The sequence below is a fragment of the Sebastes umbrosus genome, chromosome 5 (assembly GCF_015220745.1).
Source record: "Sebastes umbrosus isolate fSebUmb1 chromosome 5, fSebUmb1.pri, whole genome shotgun sequence".
Classification (NCBI taxonomy): Eukaryota; Metazoa; Chordata; class Actinopteri; order Perciformes; family Sebastidae; genus Sebastes; species Sebastes umbrosus.
In genome coordinates this window covers 22,184,260-22,201,678 of record NC_051273.1, presented here as the reverse complement: position 1 = coordinate 22,201,678, position 17,419 = coordinate 22,184,260, and the positions used below count along the sequence as shown (strand labels likewise).

The 17,419-nt window shown below is 39.8% G+C and overlaps 1 protein-coding gene across 2 annotated transcripts; it reads left to right on the top strand.

Annotated features, from left to right (window-relative positions):
* Positions 1-1,644: 1,644 nt before the first annotated feature.
* zgc:77486 (uncharacterized protein LOC405808 homolog) lies at positions 1,645-11,459 on the top strand. Of its 2 annotated transcripts, none has more exons than XM_037769103.1 (6): positions 1,645-1,820; positions 4,545-4,744; positions 5,092-5,203; positions 7,979-8,106; positions 8,496-8,603; positions 10,240-11,459. In XM_037769103.1, exons 1-6 carry the CDS (start codon positions 1,651-1,653, stop codon positions 10,386-10,388), a joined length of 867 nt encoding a protein of 288 aa, XP_037625031.1. In that variant the 5' UTR covers positions 1,645-1,650; the 3' UTR covers positions 10,389-11,459. The 2 variants fall into 2 exon arrangements, with proteins under 2 accessions (XP_037625031.1, XP_037625032.1); XM_037769104.1 differs by having other exon boundaries at positions 1,670-1,820; positions 4,582-4,744.
* The last annotated feature ends 5,960 nt before the right edge of the window (positions 11,460-17,419 follow it).

The window sequence follows — 17,419 nt, the reverse complement described above, 5'->3', positions numbered from 1 at the left end:
TGGTGTTGAGGTATTTTTTGGTGGGGTAGTGGTGTTTTTTGGTGGGGTTTTTGGTTTTGTGTTTTTTGGTGTTTTTGGTGTTGTTGAGGTGTTTTGGGGTTGTTGTGGTGTTTTTGGTGGGGTGGTGGTGTTTTTGGTGTTGAGGTATTTTTTGGTGGTGTTTTTGGTGTTGTTGAAGTGTTTTTGGGTTGTTGAGGTGTTTTTGGTGGGGTGGTGGTGTTTTTGGTGTTGAGGTATTTTTTGGTGGGGTAGTGGTGTTTTTTGGTGGGGTTTTTGGTTTTGTGTTTTTTGGTGTTTTTGGTGTTGTTGAGGTGTTTTGGGGTTGTTGTGGTGTTTTTGGTGGGGTGGTGGTGTTTTTGGTGTGCTGTTTTTTGTTGTTGAGGTGTTGAGGTATTTTTGGTGTTGTACTGTTTTTTGTTGTTGATGTGTTTTTGGTGTTGATGTATTTTTGGTGTGCTGTTTTTTGTTGTTTGGTGTTTTTGGTGTTGTACAGTTTTTTGTTGTTGAAGTGTTTTTGGTGTTGTCTGCTGGACTTTGCTATGTTTGCTGGCTGACTTAAGGTTTGGTGTTGTTGAGGTGTTTTTGGTTTGGTGGTGGTGTTTTTGGTGTTGTTTTGCTGCTTTTGGTGTTGCCTGCTGGACTTTGCTTTGCTCTGTTTGCTGGCTGACTGAAGGTTTTGGTGTTGTTTTGGTGTTTTTTTGGTGTAGTGTTTTTGGTGTTGTTTTTGGTGTTGCTTGCTGGATTTTGCTTTGCTATATTGGCTGACTGACTGAAGGTGTTGGTGTTGTTGGGGTATTTTTTGGTGAGGTGGTGGTGTTTTTGGTGTTGTTTTGGTGATTTTACTGTTGTTTCTGGTGTTGCCTGCTGGACTTTGCTTTGCTCTGCTCTGTTTGCTGGCTTCCTGAAGGTTTTGGTGTTGTTTTGATGTTTTTGGTGTTATTGAAGTATTTCTGGTGTTTTTGGTGTTGTTTTTGGTGTTGTCTGCTGGACTTCGCTCTGCTCTGTTTGCTGGCTGACTGAAGGTTTTGGTGGTGTTTTTGGTGTTATTGAAGTGTTTTTTGGTGTTGTTTTTGGTGTTGTCTGCTGGACTTCGCTCTGCTCTGTTTGCTGGCTGACTGAAGGTTTTGGTGTTTTTGGTGTTATTGAAGTGTTTTTTGGTGTTGTTTTTGGTGTTGTCTGCTGGACTTCGCTCTGCTCTGTTTGCTGGCTGACTGAAGGTTTTGGTGTTGTTTTGTTGTTTTTGGTGTTATTGAAGTGTTTTTTGGTGTTGTTTTTGGTGTTGTCTGCTGGACTTCGCTCTGCTCTGTTTGCTGGCTGACTGAAGGTTTTGGTGTTGTTTTGGTGTTATTGAAGTGTTTTTGGTGTTGTTTTTGGTGTTGTCTGCTGGACTTCGCTCTGCTCTGTTTGCTGGCTGACTGAAGGTTTTGGTGTTGTTTTGTTGTTTTTGGTGTTATTGAAGTGTTTTTTGGTGTTGTTTTTGGTGTTGTCTGCTGGACTTCGCTCTGCTCTGTTTGCTGGCTGACTGAAGGTTTTGGTGTTGTTTTGGTGTTTTTGGTGTTATTGAAGTGTTTTTGGTGTTGTTTTTGGTGTTGTCTGCTGGACTTCGCTCTGCTCTGTTTGCTGGCTGACTGAGACTGAGGGCTTGAATCGATGCTGAGGATGACGTCATGCTCGTTGTTTCGAATGTGTGGAGCTAGCGCTCGCTGGGTAGGAGGCCGCGCGCTCTGCTGGGGGACACAACTTCACCAGATCTTCACCAGATCTCCAGCTCTCCACCAGACCAGAGGTCGTCTTCAGCCGCCGGTAACCGTGAACCCCAGGTACTGTCTCCATCCTACACCGCTGTGACGGACTCCCGCTGAGCCTGACCGACTCTAAACCCGCTAGGACTCTGCTGTGTCTGTGGCTGAGCTGATTTATGCTAGTTGAGCTAACGTTAGCATGCTAACCACTAGCCTCTTTATTCGATTTAAAACACACAGTTTGTTTACATTGTGTCGCTAAGGACGCTGTGGTTCGTTTATCTCCTTGATTTCCATTATGATGGAAGCTTATTAAACGTCCTTCTCTTTGTGTTTGGTATCCAGTCAGACAGATAAAACCTTCCAGTGCTAATGTTTGCTAATGTTTGCTTTGAGCTATGAAAGCAGAGGACGCACATTGTCTCAAACTGGGGACAGAAAGACAGTCAGCTGGAAGTTGTTTATCTCAGACTGGAAGCAATGCAGCTTTAGCCAGGTTATCGGGTTAATGTATGGGGGTTTATATTAAGTTTTCTGGGTGGTTTGGTGTAGACGTGTCTTTAGCTTTTGTTTCCTTTTTGTTAACTTTGTCCTGACCCAAAACATCTTGCATCAACTAGCTGAGCTAGCCTTTGCTTTGCCTTTTTACACTGAAACTGAGCACCTCTCTTTGTGCCTTTTGTTTTCATTGATGTGAACAGCTCTCCACCTGTTTTTTTTGTCATATTTCCATACATTGTACTACTTTCAAAACTCCTGGTGCATTACCCCTAAATGTTGCAGGAGGAGCATTACATTGAGTGATCACTTCTTACTTTGTGTTTATTTCCTGTCCATGTCTGAGATTGATTTGGTCTTTTTACATTATTTATAGAAACATACTAAATTCTCAGTTGATGTGAACAGCTCTCCACCTAGTTTCTGTCACATTTCCATAGTGTACTACTTTCAAAACTCCTGGCACATTGTCCTAATGTTGCAGGAGGAGCATTAACTACTTTTTTATGTTGCCATACATGTCTGTGATTGATTTGGTCTTTTTACATTATTTTTAGAAACATACAAAATTCTCAGTTGAAGTGAACAGCTCTCCACCTAGTTTCTGTCACATTTCCATACATCTACTACTTTAAGAACTCCTGGTGCATTACCCCTAAATGTTACAGGAGGAGCATTGCATTAAGTGATCACTTTTATTTTGTGCCATACATGTCTGTGATTGATTTTACATTATTTTAGAAACATACTAAATTCTCAGTTAAAGTGTGACAAAGTCCTGTTCTGCTTTAGTGGCAGAAACTGGAGTTTTTCACTCTGTTGTTGGTGGTGTTGGACAGCCCTAGGGTGCTGGAAGGTGTGGTTTGCCTAAAATAAATCAAAAATAGCTCCACAACTGCCAGGTCTATATGCATGATCTTGGTCTCTATGGATAGGTAAGACCCCAGATAATTCATCCCCAGTGTAAGTAACATTGTGACTGTTAACTGTGCCTGAGTAAAATGTGATGAACCACAGGAAAAATTTAAATTTTTATCCTCGCCTAAAATGTTTTCCAGATTAAACAGTGGATAACACCATTATAACAATGATGCCATGCACAGAGATGCCACTTTTCCATAGTTTACTACTTTCAAAACTCCTGGGCGCATTACCCCTAAATGTTGCAGGAGGAGCACTACATTAAGTGATCACTTTTATTTTGTGTTTATGCATGATCTTGGTCTCTATGGATAGGTAAGACCTCAGATAATTCATCCCCAGTGTAAGTAACATTGTGACTGTCAACTGTGCTTGAGTAAAACGTGATGAACCACAGGAAAAATTCTAATTTTTATCCTCGCCTAAAATGTTTTCTAGATTAGACAGTGGATAACACCATTATAGCAATGATGCTATGCACAGAGATGCCACTGAATTAATTTAGCAACTCCTTGACTACAACTGTGCCAAAGTAAATATAAATAACACAAAGCACATAGATTTTACAAAGCTTTTTAGTGAGGATAGGACCAGGCGGACACTCCATTTGGCCACTTGGATACCCAAAGTGTGCCAAATGGGTTTTCTACCTCTTGAAAGGGAATGTGGCTGTAAAATACTACTGATATCCACTACAGGAGGCTATATGCACACAATGGAGCCTTTGGCCATGACATTTACCCTGTGCATCATCACACTCTACCATTGTGCAACAGTATTAAATCAATAAAAAACAACTAAATTGTATACTTTTGACTCCAAATGGAGTAGTATGTTATAATAATGAAATATAATCAAGTAAAACTTAGATAATAACAATGTAAACAAACAAGAATCCAAAGTCCAGTATGTACATTCAATAAAAAATGGTCAAAAATATTATAAAGTAAGAATACAATTTCTCATGTGTTTATTTTGTAACTAAAATATTGAAATCATTGCCAAACTAACACTGTTTGGACAAAATACACTTGGAGTGTTGTTTTAGTAGCATTAAGCTTTGTCTAGAAACAAATAGGAAAAAAGTCCACCACAGCATTTTATAAAGTTTTTAAAGGCAGTGTTTTAACACACAGCTCAGCCGAACCGGGTTCGTCAGGTAAAAGAGGTTAATTTTGAAGGTATGAACCTGTTTGACAAACCAGCTACAATTAGCAGGTCATCATCCCTTCGCTCACAAGTTAACTCATATTTTCTCCAACTCCACTCTCATGCTCCAATGCCAGTCTCCAAACTCTTTTAGCTTAAAAAGATGAATAATAACCATGTAATCAAAAAGGGCCTGCTAATCACTTTGACTAACTTCTGCAACCCCATTTTCAGGAATATCCTCTCCCATCCCCCTTACCCCCTCTGTCAGAGCATGGCTCAGGAGACCAATCAGACGCAGGTGCCAATGCTTTGCACTATGGGATGTGGTTTCTATGGTAACCCCCGCACCAACGGCATGTGCTCGGTCTGCTACAAGGAACACCTGCAGAGACAACAGGGAGGGGGGCGATCCAGCCCCCCGGGAGAGAAAGGTAGGAAGATGGGAGAGACATAAAACCCAGGGGGGTGCTAGATATGGGTCTGTTAGGTGGGAAAGACTTGGAACAGGGGGTCACTCAAAAACTGTACAGTCGTGGGGGCACTTGCTAAAAGGGGTTGGAGATCAGAGGTAGCAGTAGCTGCCGACACTGTGGCATCACAAAGCAAGAGAGTGACATCGCCATCTGTTGTTTCACATTAACTCAAAACACATCTGATCATAGTAGACAAACACGGGCAATGAATGGTGATACTTAGAAACAAATAAAGTCCATTGCTCAGGGCCAAAACAACAGGTTCTGTGTTGTTGGTGCTATCAGACTGTTCTGTCCCCACACAGCTGCTACATCACCGGCAGGATCGCCAGGGTCGGCTGGTGTGACTGTGGAGAGTACAACCTCAGAGCCCAGTACAGAGGTGGCAGGAACCCCACCTGAGGAACAAACGAGCAGGTATGTTGACTGACCTGTGGGAAAGAGTCCTCAAAAAATAAATCATTGTGACAGGCAAGACTTCAGAGAACCAGGTCCAAAACACACTGGATTTAAGGCAACAAACTTTATTAAAGACTAAAGTTTCGATGCCAGGTGCGTCTTTATCAAAGTCAAACAGATCTGAGACTCACATTTTCTTAAATGACCTCCCCATAGTTGGGAACTGATTCAGCGTAGGCTGGAAAAATGGGAACAATAAGCTACATGTAGGCAGGGTAAACAGTCATATAATAATAAAAAGAGAGACGTAAAAGTAATTATATAAAAAGCTATTTGTGATTTTTGGCAGTGACTATGTCCATATATATGTATCAAAACATTTTAGTAAGAACAATAAGTAACGTGACTAGGTAAATTTATCCAACATCCAAAAATCATAGACATCTTAAATACCACCTCCTAAAGGGAAGCATCACCCTACAGAGGGAGAGTGGGTTACATTTATATAAATCATTGTGAATCAGTGGTCCTTTTGATGTCATTGCTCAAGGAGAATTATAAACACAATATCCAAAGTGTTGTTTTTTTTTTGTTGTTTTTTTAAAAAAAAGCTGATCAGACAAGTTAAGTCATTATATGGAAATAATGGAAAAACTTTGGCCTCTTTTACACAGTGTTTGTCATTCTATTGGACATTTGATTATATTGTTAAAATGCCTGTTTAATGGACTACTAATGAGTAGATCAGTCCATCACTAGCTCCAGCACATTGTGTTCTAATGTGTTCTCATTAGTCCCTTCAGTTAATAATACAAGTACCACAGCAGCTTGTCTCTGCAGAAATCAGAGATGCTACGCTACTATAAGTATATTCACATCCTACTGCTCAAGATACAATCTTCTCCCTCCTTGTAATCTGACATATTTGCACGCATCAGAGTAAATGTCAGTCAGACATAATGCCAGGTCTGAACTGACTGTGGTAATGTGTGTTTTATAGCAATTATTGGAGGCATAATGTCACTTTGACCATTTATAAAACGTTTTAGTCACTTTAAAAGCTTCTCTGGATTCATTTTGTCTAAATTTCTTGGTGACGGAGTATCTCCGCTTTGCATTTTTCATTAGGTCTGCACATATTAACATTAAACCAATAGCAATAATGTGAGGTAGACGTGTTTGTTTTGCTCTTCATCTGTGAAATTACACACATAATCCTTGTCTGTAAGTCTGCAGGTCTTGCTACACCTTACCTACTTAAAGTGGCTTTTATTTTGTATTTATTTATTTATCGTGGATGGGAAGTACTGAACAGTGCGTTCATTGCGTCGTTTGTCTCGCCATTTTCACCAAGTCTTGTGATATTTTTCGAGGGTTTTAAGTATAAGCACCTAACAAAGGCAGAATGAATGAACCATATCATACAGCTCTCTTGTTTAAAGTTGACACTGAAAGAAAAAGCTGAAGAGTAACGTTCTGTGTTTTAAAGACTTGCTTGAGGGCCCGTTCTTAAAACTGCTGCACAATGTTGAATAATTGTTGCAGCCCTCGTTCATTTTTTTGTAATTAAGCATTTTGTACGAGGTCTTGTGTGGTTTGCTTTAGTTATGCCAATAAATAATTCTTTGTGAATTTTGATGGGTGAGAAAAGTAGTTGAAGATGACGACGTCTTGGGAGTTCTACGAGGCTGTTTAATAGTTAAAAAAGATTTTGTGTTGTTTTTGCTGATTTTGTTACAAAATTAATCAAACAAGGACAATAGACCAGGGTAGATCTCAGAAAGACGACTAGAGGGTTTAATATTTGAGCAGTGACTGTACTGTACATGCCTACATTTCTGAGTGTCCTGGAAAACACAGATAACCCACATTATAATGAACCCAGTTATCAGAGAAGTTGTTCCAGTAATGGGTTTATATACTTCCCAGACTGTCTACAGAGACGTCCACAGAGTCATTTGTTCCCAGTGTGATGAAATTTTGGAATTATCAGAAGGGATTTGCGCCTGATCTGTCTGCATAATGTGATCACGGATTGTGCTGTGTGTACCGTACGTATGCGCTGTCCCGGTTTCTGCACGCCCTGCCTGTTTGTAGCTGCTTGAGTCTTGTCAAGTTGATTGTGATAGCTCTTCAAAGGCATTTCTCTAAGTAGCTGACGGGGAGCGTGCTGAAACAGATCCATGTAGGTTGTAGTCAAACAAGATGATGGGACAATGTATGCAGCCAAAAAAAAAAGATTAAAAATTGCAAAACATTTTCTGTGGTTGGAAAAACCCACTTTATTGTTTAGATTGTGTTCTCTCCATTTCCACATTGATGCCTTATAATATGTAATTCTGGATGGCAACAAGAGCATCTATGTTGAAGTTAAGAAGGGTATCACTAACATGCAGTTTAAGGGGCCGTTTACATGATGTGTTTTTTGCACCCTCAAATCCATTGTTGTCGATGTTACTGTGAGGGATCTATGGTGCTTGAAATTAATTTATCTTTGTTTAATATAGTCAGTGATGCTTTTACTGCTAAATTACCGCAACTTTGCAGGTTTTGGTTGCTTAGTAACGGAAGCACCGCAAACTCTGAAGCACCTTGGATAAAAGGATGAAAGCGGCACCGCTGGCATTTCAGACGCGTTTTTAGACACGGCATGTGAACGGCCTCTAACAAAATATACACAAATCTTTCAGCCATACATTTATTGCAAAAATATATTTTTTTTCAATTTTTGAATGAGAAAATAATTCCTGTATGGTCTAAAATTAGTTTTTTTGTTTGTGTTTGTGATGACAGTCCCAGCTCTCCCAGCCCAGTAACTCAACAGATGACAGCTATGAGCATCTCCCAGGATTCAGGAGCCGTAGACTCTGATCGAGCGGAGGCCGAGGAGGGAGAGGAGGAGGGTACTTCCAACAGCTCAGGTAAACCTCATTTCCAAATCAGTCATCTACCCACCATCCACATGAAGTGAGTCACACTCGCAGCTGTGGAGGGCACTTCTTATTAAGGGTACGAATAAACATGTAAACCGTGGGATGCTCTTGCCGCCCTCTATTATAAACATCTCCAAAACAATAAAAACTATACACCTTGGGGATTTTTTATTTTATCCGTCCTCCAGTCTATGTAGCCTGTCTAATCCCACCTTGAAACAAGAGTGTAAGGAAATTGTAGTTATTGTTTGCTGTATTAGTTTGGTTTAACATATAGTTATCCTAGTATAGAAGCATATATTATATTTGAACAAGTAATAGACGGATTGTTTTCTGACTATTGTACTTGTTGGTGCGTTTTTGTTTTTTTCCATCAGAGCCAGTGGAGGAAGCAGCACAGGCTTTGTCCGATAGCGACCAAACTCCAGATAAAAACAAGAAAAAGAACCGCTGCTTTTCTTGCCGGAAGAAAGTGGGCCTTACTGGTAAGGAAGAGAAGAATTTCGCACGCACACACATACTGAGTAGAGGTGGTTCAAAGGTTTATGACTCATGGATCTGTTTACCTGAACTTATTTTGAATTTCAGGACAGTTTGTTTATTACACAAGCAGTTTGTAGTTTTTGATAAACTCATCGCACCTTTTGCAAATCTGAAGCAAGAATTGCCTTATTTGGTTTAATCATGAATCTGGAAAGGGATGATATTCTTGGGCTAATGACATAAAAGTGTCATCTTACTTCATATTTTGATGACGCTGATCAAAAGCTTCCTGCCATTCAGTGTCGGACAAACACAATAGATAACAGTTGGGGAGTTTTTAAAATGTGTGTCATCTCTTATCTTAGCTTTGACTTGGATCTAAGCTTTGACTCCGGCATGTTAATTTAATCATGTTTCTTCTACCTAAAAAGCATCTCTAAAATTGACTCTAAAAAGCCTTTAATTCCCCAACAAGATCCAACTCCCAGTCCGTGGTTTGTGTGATGTTTTTACTCCCCAACCCAACACTGGGTGCAGAGAGCAGCATACTGCAGGTCAGTGGTGCATTTCACAGTGTACTGCTGGCCTCCCCCTTTTAGTCAAACTGGAGGCTCCAGTCGCCATTTAATGTTAGATAGTAATATTTGTATTTTATGCCTGATCACTCACCAAAACAATGTGAAAATGGGCCTGAATGCAGCCTGATAATGGCAGTACCCTCCGACCTTTATGCACGTTCTGTCTTACCCTCTTAAAAGCAGTTTAAGAGCAAATCTACTCCGACAGTGGTACTGGTTGTTAAACAACAGATATGCACTAGAGCTGTCAAAAATAACGCAATAATAACGCAGGCTCAGCTTTTTTAAAGTTAACGTGAAGATACTGGCATCATATCAAACTAGAAAACCTAGGGAATCCATTGGTACCAACCATGTCATACTAGCTTGTCACGAAGGAGATTAAATAACGCTCCAAACTTGAGCTAAATTTTGGCAAGAAAAACTGTCATGTCAAAGGGGTCCCTTGACCTCTGACATCAAGATATATGAATGAAAATGGGTTCTATGGGTACCCAAGAGTCTCCCCTTTACAGACATGCCTACTTTATGATAATCACATGTAGTTTGGGGCAAGTCATAGTCAAGTCAGCACACTGACACACTGACAGCTGTTGTTGCCTGTTGGGCTGCAGTTTGCTATGTTATGATTTGAGCATATTTTGTATGCTAAATGCAGTACCTGTGAGGGTTTCTGGATAATATGTTTCATTGATTTGTGTTGTTAATTGATTTCCAATAATAAATATATGCATACATTTGCATAAAGCAGCATATTTGTTCACTCCCATGTTGATAAGAGTATTAAATACTTGACAAATCTCCCTTTAAGGTACATTTTGAACAGATAACAAATGTGCGATTAATCACGATTAACTATGGACAATCATGCGATTTATCGTGATTAAATATTTGAATCGATTGACAGCCCTAAAAGGAACCTGTCACCCCGTAGAGGTCAGTGCAGCAATACTTGTCCTCTGTACAAGAATTAGTGTGCAAACTCTTTAAATGTATAATGATGTACGTATATTATAAAGCTTGTATGTTGACTGACCTTTGTTGCTTCTCTCTACTGAAGGTTTTGACTGTCGCTGCGGGAACCTGTTCTGTGCCATCCACCGTTACTCTGACAAACACGACTGTCCCTACGATTACCGGAGCGCAGCCGCTGCCCGCATACGCAAGGAGAACCCCATCGTGGTGGCTGAGAAAATTCAGAAGTTATGAGGACTGAGTGCAAAAACAACAAAAAGTCTCTGACTTTGTGAATTTGAACAATGGCGACTTGGATGAAAAACACCTGATATCATGGCTTCATTTGTTCATGGTAGTCTAAGACGGGCGGGGTTGGGGTGGTGAGGTTGCAGCCACTGTCCAGACGCTTCCCTTACTAGCATCTCCCTCTCTCTCCACTAGTGACTGCAGCTGAGCGTTTCTGTGTGTGTGTGTGTGTGTGAGTGTTTGTATGAAAGTGTGTGTGTGTGTGCGCACATTTGCTTGAGAGTCGGGGAGAGCGCCGTAGGGGCCTGGCGGACATTAGTGTTGCTGTGGGGAGGGAAGGCTTTTGATTTTAGCCCTTTTTGTTTCTCAACTTGGGGGATCGTGTGGTTTTATTTTTATACAATCCCTGTAAGGCAGTTGAAACGAGACAGGGGTAAGCTGTTGAGGAATGTGTCACGGCCTGGATAACGACACAGAGGTCAATTAAGGTCTAACAAGTTAAAAAAAAAAACCCAACTGGGAGATTTCATGTATCAGCAAGACCTTTTAAGGGCTTTGGAATATTTTTTTTTTTCTCCCCCCAGACTGAAAATGATGTCAACTTCTTGTCAAATTGGCATATTTTTTTCCCCCCTCCCACCTCTCTATGGGTCACCATACATTGAACTCCCACATCTCAGCATTTTCCAGAAACGTTTCTCTTTGATATATTGACTTATCATACTGATATTGGGTGCATGAACAGTTATTGGAGGGGGAAGGTAGGGGAGGGCAAGGGTAGGGGAAACTGAGAACCTTGACTTAACTGAGTGATTGAATTCTGTTTTTTTTTGTTTTTTTTCTGTTTTAATGAGCGTATGACATCAGAAGATCTATATTAATATATTGTAGTTAGCTTGAATTGTGTGATTGCATTCTATTTATTTTTTATCGTTTGGTTGGTCTGTGCTGGAGGATTGGCAGCATGTGTCAGCAAATCATTAAGATTTGCACTTTAACCTTTTCAATTATATTTAAGTAATTCCATCTTGATTATATAACCATTGAATAAAAATAAAAAAAATACACAAGCTCTGACATGATGGAGTAGAGTCCAGTTAAGCCGTTAACAGTTACAGTTGTGCAGTGAAAAAAACGTCCAGAGTTTTGGATTTGGAAACAAAAGCACAACAAAAGTGTGTCAACTGCAGAGCACAAAATAATGTGCCACACCTACTCAGTTTTGTTCAGCATCTGGGTCATTTGCAGTTTATATTTGATCTGTACAGCAGGCTCGCTGAAGAAATTGCCTGAGTGATGAGACGTTCTGTTTTAGTTAAAAGGCGGCGTGTTCTCCTTGAATGCCCTTTTTCTGTTTTGTGGAGTGAAGCTCCACGTTTCTGTAACCACCAGCAGACCACTGACACATGCTGAATGAAAACTGACCTGGGGGTCGCAGTGACTCTATATGTTGACACACCTTCTGCTCAGCTAAAGTCAAGACTGTCGCACTGCTACAGAGTCGCGTGCTGTGCTTTTACAAAACGATTCAGACGAGTCCTTACAACAAAGACCGCCTCTAGCTAGCTGCTTCTAGGAAGATCAAACTTAAAAACCTGCATGTGTGCAGCCAAACATACAAGTTACCGTTTTGTAACCGGCTGCACAGTTTGAGATGAAGCTGGAATGTTTAAAAAGCCACACAGCAGTAGCACAATGCATGGCTGGAACCGTAAGGTTCAAGTTTAACAGGGCTCTACAGTTGTTTCTTTCTCCAAATGTAAATACCATATGGCTCCTATTCATATAGTATAATCTTAATGTAGAGTTTTGCCAGGTAATAAAGGTGGGGGACTAAGGTGAAGAATAGTACTGTGTGTATAAAAGTGCTTTTCATAATTATCCCCAAAAAAAAATGAATGTGCCACAAATGGCACTGATCTTTTTTCCCCATCTTGTTCCCCCTTTTTATTTACAAGTTATTAACCAAGTCCATTTCCAAAGTATATTCAGTATCTGGCTTCTATTCTACAATATTAGTCAGATTGTTAACAAGCCCCTTAAGCTTTAATAACCTCGCTGAATTACACAGTTATCCCAGTCCATGCTTTCATCCTGTTACTGAAGTCTATTCATAGCGTAGCGATAATACTGAAAGTTTAAAAGAAAGGCCCCTTTGGAGACGCAGAGGGGCACTTGAGGTTTCATCTTTTCATTATCACAACTTTCCTTGTAGATGTTGCTCGATCTCGGTTATTAAATATTTATGAAAGAGCTGCAGAAACAAGGAATTTGCAGAGTATGTATTTTCAAAATAAGCCAATGCAGAATGTATTGGACGTGAATGACTCTTCCTTGTATACACAGAATATCACGATGGACCTGATTGAGTTTAGTTCTTGGAAAATTGGCCTTCATCATAAGTCATGTTTAAGTCCTAGTGTGGCTGATGGACGTGTATTAATGGCTTTGTGACTTGGCGTGCCAACACCGAGAGCGTTTACCCAGGATAAGTTGGTCATCTAAAGCCCCTGACTGTGATTTAATTACCACTGGTGGAAACTTGAAATTCAGGATGTTAAATATTGTCATATTCAGGGGGAACGTGTGGTGTGGTGTGGTTGGAGCAGCTCTGCAAACGGTGTATCTTATATTTTCCAGAGTATTCAAGCTTGCCTGCTGGGTTGATGACCGTTACAAAATATTGTCACCTACAAAAAAACGCTCAGTTTTCCTTTTTACAGATTGAAAGCCCTTTCAGAGTAAAAGCCCTTTTTACTTGGGATGATTGTTCAGTTCTGTAAATCGTGAGGTTTGCACTTGTTTTCTATTGACTGCTCATATCAAACCCCCACTCCTTTATTTTCTTAATGAACATGGGCAGTTTGAATGTAAACCACCATAATTCACATAATCAGCTGTTATGTCATTTATCAAACTACTCGGCCCTGATACCGTCTACGTTTTTGGAGGCCCAATTTTCTTTCTGTTCATTTGATTTGGGACAGTTGGATCACTCAGATAAGTTTGTGATGAAGGACTTGGCACCAGCATTTAAGGCAACCATACCTAAATAATCTAGATATTATCAGTACATATACATCTCTCTTCCTTCCTTCCGTTCTGTTGCTTCGATAGAGTTTTGATGTCTTCAATCCCGTCTTTAGCACAACCTTTCACAGTCGACGTCTTCATCGTGCGAGGGGTTTTGATTGATAATAATGATAAACCTGTCAGTCGTGACGAGTCTGGTTGAAATTCAGCTTCACCGCAGAAGAAGTAAAAAGACAAAATGACGAGGACTTGATTCATTCTGTCTTTTCAAGATGAGCTTGAGGGACATCAAATGAAATCTACCAATGTTCACAGAGCTGTAGTTCTTGTCCCTTTGGCACTCCAGTCCCCCAGAAACACCACCAGATATCTTTTTATTTTGTTTTCTTTAAAGATTTAGGATTGTATGATGTGTAAGAGTAAGTATAAAACAATAAATTCACAAAGTTTATTTTAAATTACACTTGTCTTTTGTATTTATTTATTTGAATGTTGTTAAAGATTTCCAGAAAACAAACTCTCATATATTTAGTGGTATATAGTTACAAGCATGCATGACTTCTTTGCTGCTCCGGTACATGTTCATGCTGTGGCCCCACTGCTTTGTACTTGTATATTGTTTCCACATACAAAGCAAAACACTATAGGCACAAATGGTACAATAGCACCTAATGTTCAGCTCCGATGCATGCTGTAAGAGGAACTGACACAAGGCCATTTGACTGTACTGAATTACACACTTATTCTGTTATTCATGAAAGTATTACAGTATGTCACCTTGAGTTCTTGACATCACTAGATCAGGAAAACTAAATAGAATTGACCAATTGCATATTTTTACACCAAAACATGCCAATAACTTGTCCTGGAAAGTGGTTGAATGTGGTGTGCAAGTGATAAAACAAGGGGCTGCTGAATTTTTAGATGCTGTAAGCACTACAAATCTAATTTATAGTGGGGTGCAGGCAGATATCTCCAAGATTTGATATCTCAGAACCATGATGGGCAAATAAAACCAAAACTATGGCAGGATCTGGAGCACACAGCTTTTGATAAGGGTGCAGCAACTAACATTTCAACATAAAGTATGTCTTTGTCCTATCATCAGAGTAACATAAAGACTGATGAATCTTTCCAGATCCTGCCTCAGATGTCCTGTTTGTTGAGGCACTGGTTTGAGCTTTGAGTTGGCTGATGTGCGGTATGGATGCCAAAATCAAAAATGTATTTAAAAATTAATAAAAAATAAACACATAAGTAAATAAAAAGGAAAATTAAACCGAAGAGTAAATAAATAGGGTAATTAATACACAGATAAATAAAGAAGCAAATTAAATCAGAAATATCAATTTATGTGACATCTTATCAATTAATCAATGGCTACATTTATTTTTAATATTATTTTTGCTATATTTAATGACATTTATTAGGGCTGTCAAAGTTAATGCAATAATAACGCATTAACGCAAAATTGTTTTCACAACACTAATTACTTTAACGCATTAATTAACCATGTCATACTAGCTTATCGTGAAGGAGGTTGAATAACACTCCAAACTTGTGCTAAATTGCTAAGAGGAAAAACTGGCATTGCCATTTTCAAAGGGGTCCCTTGACCTCTGACCTCCAGATATGTGAATGAAAATGGGTTCTATGGGTACCCACGAGTCTCCCCTTTACAGACGTGCCCAATATGATCATCACATGCAGTTTGGGGCAACTCAAAGTCAAGTCAGCACACTGACACACTGACACACTGACAGCTGTTGTTGCCTGTTGGGCTGCAGTTTGCCATGTTATGATTTGAGCATATTTTTTATGCTATTAAATGCTAATAAATATATACATACATTTGCATAAAGCAATTTGTCCACTCCCATGTTGATAAGAGTATTAAATATTTGACAAATCTCCCTTTAAGGTACATTATGAACTGATAAAAAATGTGTGATTAATTTGTTATTAATTGCGATTAAATATTTTAAATGATTGACAGCCCTAATATTTATTTATTTATCGAGTCATTTATTTATTTTGGATTTTGGCAGGTTCCGTCCTTCATAGTGCAGAGCTTCCCTCTCCCTAAACTAAAACTATCTGAATTGATAGATACTAATAGAGGAAAGTGACAAACAAAGTCTTTTGTAATTTGGGTGACCCGACCCTTTAACCTGAAAAGAGGTCTTTTCAGCCAGAATAACAATATAAAACAACTGTGTGAGGGTGTGCACTCTACAGGGCCTGTAACAAGGTGGCCTATTTCTGTTTTTGGCCATGCATCCATGGCTATATAATAAAACAAAGTTTGAAAGGCTGACACTTGCAGTTCTCTGTAATAGGTAGTAAAGGTGGTTCTTGTGCCAGCAAAGCTTCTTCCTTAGAAACTCAGAGGGAAATGTCCTCTGTGTTTATGTGTGTACTTGTACGTCTATCTCTATAAGGACCAATTTGAGTTTTAGACCTTCAGAGAGGACATTTTGTCTGGTCCTCTCCTCTTCCAAGGCCTTTTTTTATAGCTCAGACTTGGTTTTAAGGTTTAGAATTAGGTTTAGGTTAGGGTTAGAGGACTATAATCATGACTCAGAGTCATGAAATTGTACTGGCACAGGCCTTAGTCTAGATAAAAGTTACTCATTTTGTATGGAGAACAACTCCCAAACATGCTTCAGTCCTGAATGTAAGATAATAAGAAATTATTATTCAACTACTTAACCAATTAGAATAGAGCAGCAAATGTGCATTTGCTTGACCATCGGACACTGCACGCACAAGTTAGACGTTATTTCCGGCGTGGATTGAGTGACACTAGAGAACACGAGCTAAACATGCATTCAAATCTTGTAAGATTAGGAAAGAGGTACAGAGTCAATTTAGGGCGAGAGAGCTCTAACAACCAGCTATTGCCATCTCCCATCAGGTTAAGATTAGGAAAGAGGTTTAGGGTTAGTTTAGGATGAGGGAGCTCTAACAACCAGCTATTCTCCTGTCTAAACCAGTTAGGGTTAGGAAATAGGTCAAGGGTCAAGTTGGGCAAGGCTCAGCCAAATGGCAAAGGTTAGGATAAGGGGCTAGGGAATGCATTATGTCAATGAGTGTCCTCACAAAGATAGAAGTACAGGGAGGTGCGTGTGTGTGTTTTGGATAATCGTGTATTCCCGTGAGGTGTTACTTTATCACAGTTGCCTACACAAAGATACACAATGACTCATCTTCTTCTTTGTTTTAAAAAACAAATACATTTACTGTAATAAGCTCCCACCAACTTTAATTAATCATTCTGCTATTTAACTTTTTTTCTTTCAAAAGTGCAAAATGAAAACAATTAAGTTCAATTATGTCATCTTTTACCAACACTGTCACCCACACTGATAACAAGCTTCCCTTAATTGTCCAATGGAAACTCCTGACGTCACTTCTCTCAGCTGTCGCTTCCGGATGCGATTAAACGGGCAGAGAAGAAGAGGAAGAAGGAAAACACCGCACGTACATACATGGATTAATTTAAATTTAATTAAAGTGCGCCAGTGGTTAGAGTCCAAGATGGTTGCAGATAGTGCGTGTTTAAAGTTCTTAAAGTCCTCATAGTTCTCATATGGGGGTCAGCCTGGGTTGTGGAGCCTGATGGCTACCAGCATGAAGGAATGACCCAGGCGCTTTGTGTTGTGCCGAGGGGGGATGGTCATGTATTCCCGTCAGGTATTATTTTATCACAGTTGCCTACACACACAGATACACCATGACACATCTTCTTCTTTGTTTTAAAGGGACTGTTTGTAACTTCTAACACGTATAAATCTACCGGGTCGGTGTCCCATGCGCGCTTGCATATGCGCGCTCGTGTGTGACTACGCTGTTCAGACAAGACTCCAACACAAACTACACGGAAGCACCAAAACCGCAAAGTTCTATCTAGTGAAGCCCGTCTGTCAAACAATGTCAACTCTTCCTGCTCCAGCCCCCCGACCACGGGGAAGACACAGGGGAGACCGTAGCTTTGGTCTCCA

Coding starts and splice junctions, on each gene's coding strand:
- zgc:77486 (XM_037769103.1), top strand. CDS start 1,651: ATGCTGAGGATGACGTCATGCTCGTTGTTTCGAATGTGTGGAGCTAGC. Junction 1,821..4,544: donor CCGGTAACCGTGAACCCCAG/GTACTGTCTCCA, acceptor CCCCATTTTCAG/GAATATCCTCTCCCATCCCC. Junction 8,107..8,495: donor GGGTACTTCCAACAGCTCAG/GTAAACCTCATT, acceptor TTTTTCCATCAG/AGCCAGTGGAGGAAGCAGCA.